This window comes from Sabethes cyaneus, chromosome 3, assembly GCF_943734655.1.
Source record: "Sabethes cyaneus chromosome 3, idSabCyanKW18_F2, whole genome shotgun sequence".
Lineage (NCBI taxonomy): Eukaryota > Metazoa > Arthropoda > Insecta > Diptera > Culicidae > Sabethes > Sabethes cyaneus.
In genome coordinates this window covers 199,847,068-199,860,087 of record NC_071355.1, presented here as the reverse complement: position 1 = coordinate 199,860,087, position 13,020 = coordinate 199,847,068, and the positions used below count along the sequence as shown (strand labels likewise).

The following is a 13,020-nucleotide window of genomic DNA, read 5'->3' as shown; positions in this document are numbered from 1 at the left end:
CGGGTCTGCAACTTGTATTCAAGGAAGTTATCTGCATTTGGAAGCACCTCCAAAATATCGTTCTACAGCTTCCTCCTGTGTTGGAGGTTCGATTGATCATTGCTCGCAATTTACTTAGTATCCGTATTCAACGAAGGGCCCTGAACACCTGGCTGAACCGCCCTTTTAACAGTAGACAGGTCATTACATATCACCGGCATAGAAAAGTTCCTGCATCGGACACTGCTGATTATTTTTAAAAAATGTTGTCCTACGTCGGTTCTAGTGAAACTGCGTTTCTGGCGTTTCTTTGTACTTCAGCTCAAGCTTTTCTCAATCTCCGTATGTTCTGATGCGTAGTCGCTGTGAGCATTCGACTCCTGGGTAAGTTTTTCTAATCTGTCACTTTGTCGTATTCCGCATCAAATCAGCGCGTCGAACGCGGAACGCCATGAATGCTTCTCCACATCTCATTTATATCTCCATCCAACACTTTTTGCTATTTCCTTCTCTGGAGAGTCAACCGGAAGTATTGTTTTCAGATGGAATTTGGGGGTTAACCAGTATGGCATAAAAAAATTTGGCATAATGATCCTTGGGGTAACCACGTTTGGCTTAAATCCATTTGGCATAATGGTCATTTGGCATAACGGCTACGCCGCATTGCTGTTTACCACAAACAAAACCACGCGAAGTCTAAGAAAACTAATTCGAAGTCGGAAGACCTACCTAGACAGATAAAGCTAGGCAGAAAGGCGTGCGCCCTTTTTAGCTCTGAATCATCTAAAAAAGCGACCATTTGGTCTTAAAATGGCCATGGCCAAATGGCCATCGTGCCAAATGGTCCCTTATGATTGTGCCAAACAGCATTATTTCGAAATTTGCCTTGTGAAAAATACTGGTTGAAACTGCGACAAACTGGCTGGGATAAATCTGACACACAACACAACGGCCAAAATAGTCGCAGGAATTTTATTGTGTTCAGCGGAAATGGGTCGCTTCAATTTACGTCTTGCTTCAACAACACTTACCCAGGTTAGCTTGTATGCATAGAATATATGACTTGTACAAAGAAGTATCAAGATGAAGAATATATTAGATGAAGCTTTAAGTATTAAGATGCGGATATTTTTTAAAGAAAAACGTCAAATTTAGCAGAATGTCTATTTTTTGGATAATTTACATATACCACGCGGGTAAAATATTTCAACTTTTGTCGCGAAACAGTCATTCAGCCAATGTTTTACAGTGTTCAGTGGTAGGAGCAAAGTCTTGCCTGAATTTGTTGCACGTGGTGGTCAATTGTCATTAAGAAAAATGATCTTGTGTTGTTCTTTTTGGTTTTCCAACAATTCGTCCAGATTCTAAGGTCAAAATTGAAATCAATCAATTGTCGTGAGTATTGTTTAGTGTAAGCTGTTTCGCCAGGGTTGAACTGTTAAAAATAGGCGGCAGCTTTATAATTCGTATTTCTTAATTGTGAAAATTAGTCGGTATTCGGAAACCAAGTAAGTTTTTGATGTCTTCATAAGGGCGGTACTTCCAAATTATGTCTCATCGAATGAAGCAGGTAATAATTGGACGCAACCATCTGGAGAACATGGCGGGTGAGGTAGAACTATCCATTTGAGTGTTTCTTAGTAGGTTTTACCGGGTATGGTAATATGAGGGCGAGCGTTGTCATGCTAGAAAATCATGATTTCATGTCTCTGCTCATATTTGACCGTTATTCGCACAGTGTTCGGCACATAAGCGTCTGTTCTGCTACTGGATCAGGTGTTCACAGACGAAAAAGTGACACTCAACGTCCCATGGATTCACATAATAAGAAACTCCACATCCTTGTTTTTGAATCATTCCCAACGCATGCTATCACTTGGAAAATGTCTTGGTCGGTAACCGAGCACTTCTTGCGTTTGATACGGATGGCGGATCAGCTTCTTCTCAGGTTTTCGGCCTCCCTTCATGCGAAGGTCGTCAACGTTCACATGGAAAACACTATCTTTAAACCAACGGAACCAATCATGGCACGCACATTATTTACCTAGAGCAGTATCTCTACGAACTTTTTGTAGCTCTCGATACGCTTGTTATCTTTGAATGAAGGGAGAAAATCAACGTTTCCCGCTAAACACGGTTATTTGGCATACAATCAGACATTCTTACCCAATCATAAGTACAGCAGCCTCCCGAATAAGGTAGTTTCGAATAAGAACGTTTCCAATAAGGATGGTTTCTAGTGATTCCATTAAGGCGGTCGAACGCCCTTATTGGAGTCTACGCAACATATGGGAATTGACTTAATTGGTTCCAACATGGAATAACTCGTGATCATGACCATATAGAACGTTGGTGTCTTCGACAAAGTTGTTCAGTAGATCTAGGGCTTTTTGTTGAATTGTAGTATTTCGGAATTGTATCACTACGTGGCACTAGTATATATGTAATATTCTTATATAGGCTGTATCTTGCACTGCTGACTATAGAAAGTTGCGGTCTTCGGGAGGATTACTCAAATGACTGCCACCTTCAAGATGGCATTTAAAATAGTACAGAATTGTAATGGTGATGGTTTGGAAAATAGTGTAGAATTGTCTCACTACGTGTCGCTAGCGTATATGTACCATTCTTATACAGGCTATATCTTGCGCTGCTGACTCAATGCGCAAATTGCGAAAAATTTACTCAATGAGCGACGCTAGTGTCATTTGAGTAACCTTCTCGAAGACGGCATCTTTCTAGATAGTCAGCAGAGCAAGATACAGCCTGTATAAGAATGGTACATGTACACACTGACGCCACATAGTGAGACAATTCTGCGCTATGATGCTGACCTGTACGCGAGCGTGCGTGAGGAATATAGCATCCATCACTTACTGCTTTGTCGCAAGCATACAACAAACAACCGCTGGTGGCTGGTGCTCTGTGCATACTTTCTGGTACTGACATACTCGCAAGCACACAGCCTGATAGCGACGTTCTGCGCAGCCCGCTCCTGAAACTAACAGCTCGTGAGCTCTCAACGGCCCGTGAGCGTGAGTAAGATGTATGGCTGCAGGCTTTACTTAACTTCCTCTTTTCCTCTTTATCTTACACCCTCGCTTCATACGCAGGTGCGAGTGCGGGCCTTCGTGAGCATTCGGTATCAACTGCTCGGGTTGCAGTGACGAGCGAGAGCAACGACCGTGGCGCTAGCTAAAGACACGCATGCAAAAACTCGTCGCAGGATATGAAAAATAAGAAAGTTCGAGTTCGAAAGAGATGCTCATGCCAGTGTGTTCGTTAGAACGAGAACGCGTGTGAGAAAATTAGACTACACGTGTGCGGTCTTCGTACTGTACTCTATACAATACTGGTTTGAAATCGAGGAATAATACGAGATTTTGGTATAATAGATTATTGAATTAAATGATTTCTCATATTTGCTAGAGCTCAACAGCATAAGCCATTGCGTCGTTGAAATAGATAAAGAAGATCAGTGGTCTGAGGTGGCAACCTTGCGGATGCTCAGAAGAAAAGTGACCAGTAGCAAAGCAGTAGCCCTGTAGCAGAAGCCAGAATGTCAAGCGTTTTTAATTTAACGACTATAATTATATTATTCAATTTGTTTAACTTAGCGCAAATATCCATGTAGATGATGTCTGTTAACAGTCACCGAAGCAGTGCATCATGTTGGAAGTTAGTGGTGTCAGACTGGGCGACTGGTAGAGCACTAATCGTTGTCGTGTCAAATCTATTTATATAAGAGGCTTGTGTCTGTACTGGTGGACCAACGAACTGTACCAGGTCTGTACCAGGGGACATAAACGACTAAATTTTTTGAAAAAATCATTATTTTTTTATTACAGATTTTGATTCTGCAGTCTTTTCCGCTTATTTTGATACTAAATGTGTAATGATCCAACCACGGGAAGTGGTCGAAAAACGATCATACACATAAGCATTCCAGTGCGGCGTGGAACAACTTCGGCGAAATAAAACGCCGCTCCTGGAAAACCATCATTTTTAAACTTTATGTACCTTTTTCTCAGAAACTACACAACATATTGGAACAACTTTTTTTGTTTTGTTGGTAGTAGTTTGACAAAGACTTTTATAACTTTTGAGGTTTGTAAACGAAACACAGCCAGAGAAAAAAGAAAAAGAAGACAAATTTTTTTTTCAGCCATCTTTTCTTCTTCGTTTTCGTTTTTCTCAAGCTGTGTTTTGTTTACGAAACTCAAAAGTTATAAAAGTATTTGCCAAGCTACTACCAACAAAACAAAAAAAAGTTTGTTCCAATATGTTGTGTAGTTTTTGAGAAAAAGGTACATAAAGTTTAAAAATCGTAGTTCTCCAGGAACGAGTTTTATTCCGCCGAAGTTGTTCCACGCCGCACTGGAATGCTTATGTGTATGATCGTTTTTCGGCCACTTCCCGTGGTCGGATCATTACAAATTTGGTATCAAAATAAGCGGAAAAGACTACAGAATCAAAATCTGAAATAAAAAAAATGCTTTTTTCAAAATTTTTGGTCGTTCATGTCCCCTTAACTGAACTGCTCGAATGAACTGTTTGTTTCGACAGCTCGACTCAACTGCTTGATTGGACAAATCGACTTGACTGCTTGACTGAACAGCTCGAGTGGACTACTCGACTTAACTACTCGATTCGACTGCTTGACACATTTGCTTGACTTACTACTCGACTCGACTGCTCGACTTAACTGCACGATTGAACTGCTCGACTGGACTGTTCGCTTCTACTGCTCAACTGGACTGCTTGACTGAACAGCATGATTCATCTGCTCGACTAGACTGCTCGACTCAACTGTTCGATTCGACGCTCGACTCAACTGCTCGATTCAACTGCTTGATTCCACTGCTCGACTGAACTACTCGACTCAATTACTCGGCTTGACTACTCGAATGAACTGCTTGACTTAACGACTCGATTGGATTCGATTGGAATCGGCTACTTGACTCAACTGCTCAACCCGATTGCTCGATTCAATATCCACTCAACTCGACTGCTCGACTCAACTTAACTTAACTTGACTTAACTGCTCGATTCAACTGCTCGATTGGACTACTCGACTGCACTACTCGACTCAACTGTTCGACTTAACTGCTCGAATAAACCGCTTGACTCGACTGCTCGACTAGACTGCTTGACTAAACTGTTTGATTCGAGTGTTCCACTTGACTGCTCGACTCGACCACTCGATTCAACTGCTCGACCGGACTGCTTGATTTAACTGCTCGACTAGACTGCTCGATTTGACTGCTCGACTTGACTGTTCTACTCGACTGCTCGACCCAACTGTTTGACTCGATTGCTTGATTCGATTGCTTGATTCGACTGCTCGACTCGCCTGCTCAACTCGATTGCATGTCACGATATTATATGGTCGGTGGTAAATCAGACCGGACCAAGTCGCAAAATTTAAAAAAATTGAGTTAATGATAGCAAACGATCAAGAATTTTCTAAGCACCATTTTACTTTAATCAGACTACATAAATGTTGCAAACAGCCAGAGTTAGAAGATGATTTCGAATGCAGCAACCTTTGAATGCGTTTTTCTCGCAGTCAGAAATTTGCCACTCGGTTCTGTTTGACTTAACACCGACCATATGAATCGGTTTGCGGCAGACAATAGACGGTTCAGAGCCACTCACACAAAAGAGCCATATTGCCCGCCTATAGCATCAGCACAGTGGAGATAATCACCCTTATTCTGCGAGTCACGTGACTCAATACGACAATTGTCACTCGCCGTGACTCGCTAGGGCGAGTCGAGTCACCTAGGTGATACCAGTGTCACCTAGGTAACAAACCCCTGTCACCTAAGTGACAAACCGTTTTACCCAGGTGACAAAACGAGTCACCTAAGTGACAATTGTCACCTGATTCGCGGGGACTCCAAAATAGTCATGTCACTCGCCTCGCAGAATAAGGGTGAATGTTTTTATTCAGTTAAATAAAATCCAATATGACCATAAAAACTATTTGTTCAGTTTCCGGCTGACTCTTTTATGTACAACATCTTAGAGCTATATTATGCAATATAAGAACTCAAAGAACTAATACAAAGATTAAACATCTTCGCAAACACCGGCTAATGGAATGTATCCGCAGTTTTCTGAATTCTTAACAAATATTTATATTTTCCGGATCGTAAGATTCGGGCTCAACTAGTATCAAATAAACTGCTCAAAAATGGACAGGTTCCAATAAACATGCAGTAAGGACGGGTACCCTAAGCAATCTTTTCTTTCCGCTCCGGATGTAGCAAGTGAGACGCAGTATTTCGTTAATCAGCCGCTTGTTTTGATTCTATCGTTATTCTACTATGCTCTTTTGTTTACACACGTTCATTGTCCAAAAATTAACGCTAAAAATATGCCCAAAACGGGAAGCAAATAACGTTCAAGTTATTAAAACATGCATTGCTTTACGTGGAAAAGGGACAGCAATATTTTAAAACAAAGTCAATTTTTAATAAATAAAAAAAGAAATGCATCGAAAATTGTTGAAATAATTTTAGTGTACAGCCCTATTTGCAAGAGTGTGCATAAGAAACGTACATTCCGTGAATTATCATGCCTTCGCCTACGATTGATTTGAATAATCGTGCATGGTGCTATAAATATCTTATCTCGTTGCTGAACTGACAATTGCTATGGGTATGAATAGCAATACGGGTGGGTGGGTAAATGATTGACGGAACCAGATGCCAATGAATGGCATCAGCAATGCACTGTGGTCCAAGAGGGCAAAAAGTAAAACTTTTTTCCTACCGTTTTTTTGGGTTTTTATATTTATAGTTAGGCATACTTTACTAAGATAAAAATTAATAAACTAACTTTTGTGTTTTAGGAGACTAAATTTTAACACTATCAGATTATGGGGGCATTCATATGAACAAAATAAATGTTTCGAAAATACTAAGCCTCTAAGAGGAATGCAGAGTTTCACTTTTTGCCCTTTTGGACCACAGTTAGATGGCTCAATATGTCTTACTCAAATTTAGAAAAGAACAATAACATTTTCACTTGTATACTTTTTCTTAATGGATCTCCTTAAAATTTGACATCGTTCGGAGAAATCCAACGGCACAAGTATTAAACACCACGCATCTCCACTGCACTATGTAAGTCGGAGCAGGTGGAGACGCATGATATCCCATCTAAAGCGTGAGATCATTCGGTATTTAACTCGCCTCAATTGCCATTGCCACCAACAACGTAACAACGCAACGGTGTGTGTTCGGGCGGTAGAGATCAACAGTCGACAGCAGCAATGAAAGATTCTTCAAAAGCGAATGCAGAAACGCGGTGTGACGGTCTTCGGGATTATGCCGGATTAGGATTAGGCGCTGGCGTTCGTGAATGTGAAATTGGTTTACATGCTTTTGCTGTGCTGGCGACAGCCCTTGATGACGGGATGATGACGGTGATGATGATAATGATGATGCGCAAAACGAAAGTGAGAAAAGCATTGCAACAGACATGTTGATGTTGATAGATGATAGCAAAGAGTTAGTTACTGGATGCATCGATGTGGTTAAGACTAGCGGAGAATTGAACTGAACACACAATAAAAAATAAACGAATCGTAAAGCTTCCATGCTGATTGCGTGTGAAAAGCGATTGAGCTGCCACCACTGAAAGCAGCAGTTTCCATGCTGGTTTGCAGGTTGTTCCCTTGATTGCAATTGAAATTATTGCTTGAATGTGTGTATATATGTGGATTACTGGTAAGGAGTGACGGCGTGTGTTGTACAAGCAACGAAATTGTTGCTCTCAATCGGTTTCTGTTTCGGTGGTTCAATGCAAATTGAAAGGAACTACTGGGATTGGGATGGGACTTTCAAACTGGGAGTAGAGGATGGATGGGAAATGCTTCTGTGGTTTTCGGTTACGTTTTCCAATTTACCTGTTTATGCTGATACCACAGCTTGGGCAGGAATATAAGCCCTAGTGTGACTGTGTTCGTCAGCTGGGAGCGAACGAATAGCGCTAGGAATAGTGTAGACGGGTTGAACTCCTCCAGATACCAGAACCGTAGGATGTAGAATGTAGACGATACTAGAAATTCGATCAAGATTGAGGCCACCAGAAATTGCCGTTCCTGGTAAGGGGAAAGAAATTGCAAATTTTGATTACATATTAATTTGGTTTTGGTGAGCGTCTGGTCGGTGAAACTGTATTTGAACGTTGTCAAAGTGACGTACTCTAAATTGCGTGTTCGCATTACGGCTTGCAATGGCCAGTTGCAAACCGAAGCAAAGTATCAGCAGTTCTCCCGCCTCGGTAACGTAGTCCCACTTGAGCGGTCGGCACATGTTGGACGTGACTTGTTCGTCTGTGTTTTCCACCTTCCACACCAACTCGCTGTACCGCAGGAAGTCCATGCTGGTGGCGGTGAAGGCAGCTAGATAGCACAGAACAGCAACGATCATCGCGCACAGATAGCGCAGCAGATCTAAATCTCTCACAACCCATCGATGAGCTTTTCTGGTGCGAAATTCCACCAGGTGCCGGTAAAGTTTGAGTACGATTGCACCGTAACAGATGATGAAGCCCAGCTCCCGGCACCACGGCTCCAGCAAACAACGCAAAGTCGACGCTTGCAGGAAATGTAGTGCAACCTGGAAATTCAGAGAGAAGCGAATTGATTAGTGCGAATAGTCAAGAAGTATAGGAAAACATTTGAATGAAATAATAAATTACGTTCTGCAGAAATGTATTGTGTCGTTCCGACACTTTGTGTTATCTTCGAATGGCACGAATGAACAAACATATCGGCTTTGATGACAACGGAGCCCACCTAGGTAACGTAGAATTATTTTATCCGGAATTCAGCTGGTTATGATGCCAGCAAAAACGTAATATAATAAAATAATTTCAACGATTGCTTCGCAGAAGATAATCGTCTGCAACATAAATCATGCGTTTTTTGCTATTGGGAAATGTGACAAAAGCGAAACATTTGAGTGAGTGAGGTTTGTGTTGTCGTCGCCTCGCCCCGGGACGGGAGCACAACCGAGCGAAGCGTGCAAACGGAACGTTCACCCGCTTATGTGTATGTATGTTATTGTGATTTGATTACATTCTTCCTCTGTCAATTTCCGTAGCAGCGCACATCTCGTTGAATAAAAGATAAATTAAATCTTGGGCTGTCATTGTTCTCATCATTGCCCTCTTGTGCCAGGAACATAAACAAACAGACAGTATTCATTCTTTCAGCAGTTCGTGAGAAGGTTAATCCGACCCGTTTTCGGTCACTTCCCACTTTGTTTTATATTCGAATTGTCTATTCCACAACTTGGATGATAACATTTGAAAGCATATTTTTTGAACTCATGGGAGCAGTTCAACTCGTATGCAGACTGAATCCAAACAATCTATGTTTTTATTTTGCCTTAAATTTAAAATTCACATTAAGCTTCTGTTACCATTTCCCGTCGACGCTGTCGTTTTTATGGCTTTTATGACTATTTCATGCTTTTTATGTATGTACGCGTCGTTGAAAAACGTATGTGAATTTAATGCACCTGTACATAACTTTTTACGTTATAGTTAACAATATAATTTACAGGTGGAGAATTGTTTGCATTTCTCACATACTTTGCATTGTGAGCATTGGAAGTCCCACTTTTGGTTTTCATCATTTTTGACTGCTTCGCTGCAGTCACATTTTTTTTACGTCTGGGATTTGTGTAGAATGCATTATTATTACCACATTTTAACGATAAAGTGGCCCAAGTACAACAATTGTAGCTACCCAAGTAACAATTTTGGTTTTATTACACTCTTATGATGGCATTGAAGACCAAAATTGGTCTTGAAGACCACCATAAGAGTATAATAAAACTCACATTGTTGCTTGGGTATCCAACCAATTGTTCTCATTGCTTCAGCAACGATTAGAATAAAATATTATCTAAGCTAACAGAAGCACCAAGATGTTGCCACCAACAATAGCAGTGAACATTTATACCTTCTTCACGATTCATCGTTTGGCAGCTCTGGCGATAAGGTACTAATATAAGGTACTGATATGACGATAAAGAATTTTATTTTGCGTGAGAAATATTATATTAAAATTTTTAACAGCCGGGTTACGCCCGTGCAACAATGTGAGCTTTATTGTACTCTTATGGTGGTTTTCATGACCAATTTTGGCCTTAAATGCCATCATAAGAGTGTAATAAAACCCAAATTGTTACTCGGGTGGTTTCTATTCCATTCCCAGCTGATTTCTATGTTCATCTATGATTTAGTTATTTTTACTTTTTTTGGCTTTATGGCAAGCAGAACCGACTGTTTATTCTAGTCTTCTTTTATGAACGCTTCCATATTGTCATTTTATTTGGATCTTAGACAAATTTCTTTTGTTTGGATTGCACCTTCCACCAATTAAAGATAACTACCAATGCTTGGTGAACGGCTGGAGGATGCGCATTGTAGGTGTTTCGCGTATTTGTAGGTATAAAATAGACCCCAAAGTAATCTTTAGCCTCTTATTCAGCAACTCCCATCCCTACTTTTACGTGGTACCACATATGAGCAAAATTAGTGGGAATCGAGATGAGTTTTCGACAGACGAGTGCTATGAATCATCTCCGGCGGCGTACAGGAGAACAGGGTATGGAGGCGGAGGATGAACCATGAACTCGCACAGCTCTATGGCGAATCCAGTATTTAAAAGGTGGCTAAAGCTGGACGGATACGATGGGCAGGGGATGTTGCAAGAATGCCGAACAACTAGCTTGCAAAGATGGTGTTTGCCTCAAATCCGGTAGGAACAAGACTACCAGGAGCGCAGCGAGCAAGATGGTTAAACCAGGTGGAGCGAGAACTGGCGGAGAGTACTGGAATTGGAGAAGCGGTAGCCCGCAACCGAGTTAATTGGGGAAATCTTGTTCAACAAGATTTGTCTTAGGACGGCAAACCACTTAAGTAAGTAAGTGGGGATCTGGTAACCAACCCTATCGGAAATCAAGGTCATATACGGACAGGTAAAGATGTACTCATGCTAATGCTTCAGGAAATCTGTCACAAAGGAGAGATTGTTTGGAAGGTTCGCGGCGGAAAGGCCCAGTTTCACCAGAGCGAAGGAAATGCCAACGAACTGCGAACGGGTTTTGTAGTGATGGGCAGAATGTATGTAAGACCGCGTGATAAATGGAAAGGCTGTCTCCGAGTGGATGCATCTAATATCTGTTGAGGTTAAACGGCCGCTTCTTCCATTACAGTATCATCGCCATGCATACACTACCCACACGAAGGTAGACTCTACGATAAGAAAGAAGCGTTCTACCCATGGCTGGATGTAAAGTATGGCAGCTGTTCGCCACGAGACGTCAATTTCGTGATCACAGATATGAACGCCCAGGTCGGTAGGGGAGAAATGTATAGGCCAGTGAAAGGTTCCCATGGTCTGCACACGGACATGAACGATAACGGCCAACGATGTGATAATTTACGCAACTTCCAGAAACCTAGTGATCCGAAGAACCTTTTTCTCACGCAAAGATATCTACAAAGCCACCTCGAGATCATCTGACCAACGCAACGCACAATGAACTAGATTGACCACGTTGTCATAGAGGGCCGCTTCTTCTCTAACATCATGAACATGCATTCAATACGGGGTGTGGAAATTGACTCATAACTGTCAAGTGTAAATCAGACGTGTCAAAACCGACCGTTGAGGCCGAACATTAGGCAGCTAGATAACCCTCAATCTGCCGAGAGCTGTGCACCAATACTGAATGAAGCAGCCTTTTCCGAGGAGTTAGGTGCTTTCATTCTTGAAGATGGTTAGGGTAGAATACGCTCGGTCATCGGTGGGGCCGTTAGCCTCGGGGTATAAGAAATGAATGGTTTGATGAGGAATGCCAACAAGCGGTGGAGTGGAAAAATAGCTTCGAAAAATTATCTGAGAATTGCCACTATGGAGAACTTGACCCCACGAGCAAAGAACCAGTTGACAATGATCCTGAGAAGTAAAAAGCGTTTGAAGGAGGACAGAAATCATGAAGAATTAGAACAACTATTCCAAGCTAATGACACGCTTAAGTTTTACGAAGAGATGAACCAATCTTGTAAGGGCTACACTCTGAAACCAGACATGTGTCAGGACACATAATCACAAACGAGCGTGAAGCGATCGACAGATGAAAACAGTTGTTTGATGACCACCTCAATGACGAAGTGGCATAACGCTAGTAAACGCCTGCTCCAAATTTCTCTCCCAGATCCTGTTACGCCGGCTGTCCCCGATTGCACAAGGTTTCGTTGGGAATTATCAAGCGGGTTTCAAGGGTTCGATTTTCACTAAGGGTATCCAACGCCTAGGTTTTGCAGATGACTATAGCATAGCCAAGAATTTTGGAATGGTGAAGGCAATCTACGCAAGATTGGAAACGGAGTCTAGGATTGGGCTAAAAATAAATAAGTCGAAGACCAAATACTTGAAAAGAAGAGAGTCAAAGGAAACGAACGCGTGCCTCCCACGGACGGTAACCGTTGACGGCGGATGTGGATAAGCTCGTGTATTTGGGATTGCTGGTGACCTAGGACAACAATACTAGTAAGGAGATCCAGCGGCGCATTCAAGCGGAAATTCGGGCCTACTTTGTTCATCGCACAACGCAACGTATACACTACCGTACGAAGCTTACAATGTAAAAAACCCTTATTAGACGGGTAGTTTTTTATGGATTTGAAGCTGTGACGCTGCTCACGAGGGATATACGTGACCTTGTCGTGTTCGAGTTCTCTATCATCTATTCTACCGGCACAAAAAAAAGAGGAGCTCAATGTACAAGATGGTTTGACTGGGTCGAAAACGAATTCTGAGACGCCTGAGAAATTGACCACAAGTGGCCCAAGATCTAGATCAATGGAGACGATTTCTTGAATCGGCACAAGGCACCCCGGCTCTGTTCTGACGAAGACCACGACGACATAAGCATCCCTTTAACTCTCCCGCTCTTGTTTCTTCACGAGACGATTTCTTGAATCGGCACAAGGCACCCCGGCTCTGTT

General features: G+C 42.0%; 1 protein-coding gene across 1 annotated transcript in view; it reads right to left on the bottom strand.

Annotated features, from left to right (window-relative positions):
* Positions 1 to 13,020, bottom strand: part of LOC128742972 (probable G-protein coupled receptor 158) — a 47,430-nt gene that overhangs the window by 18,320 nt on the left and 16,090 nt on the right. Inside the window, exons 5-7 of the mRNA XM_053839471.1 lie at positions 8,196 to 8,612; positions 7,898 to 8,092; positions 631 to 632 (exon numbers count right to left, since the gene is read on the bottom strand). Of these exons, the coding sequence (XP_053695446.1) occupies positions 631 to 632; positions 7,898 to 8,092; positions 8,196 to 8,612 (614 nt within the window). The remainder of the gene's footprint in view (positions 1 to 630; positions 633 to 7,897; positions 8,093 to 8,195; positions 8,613 to 13,020) is intronic.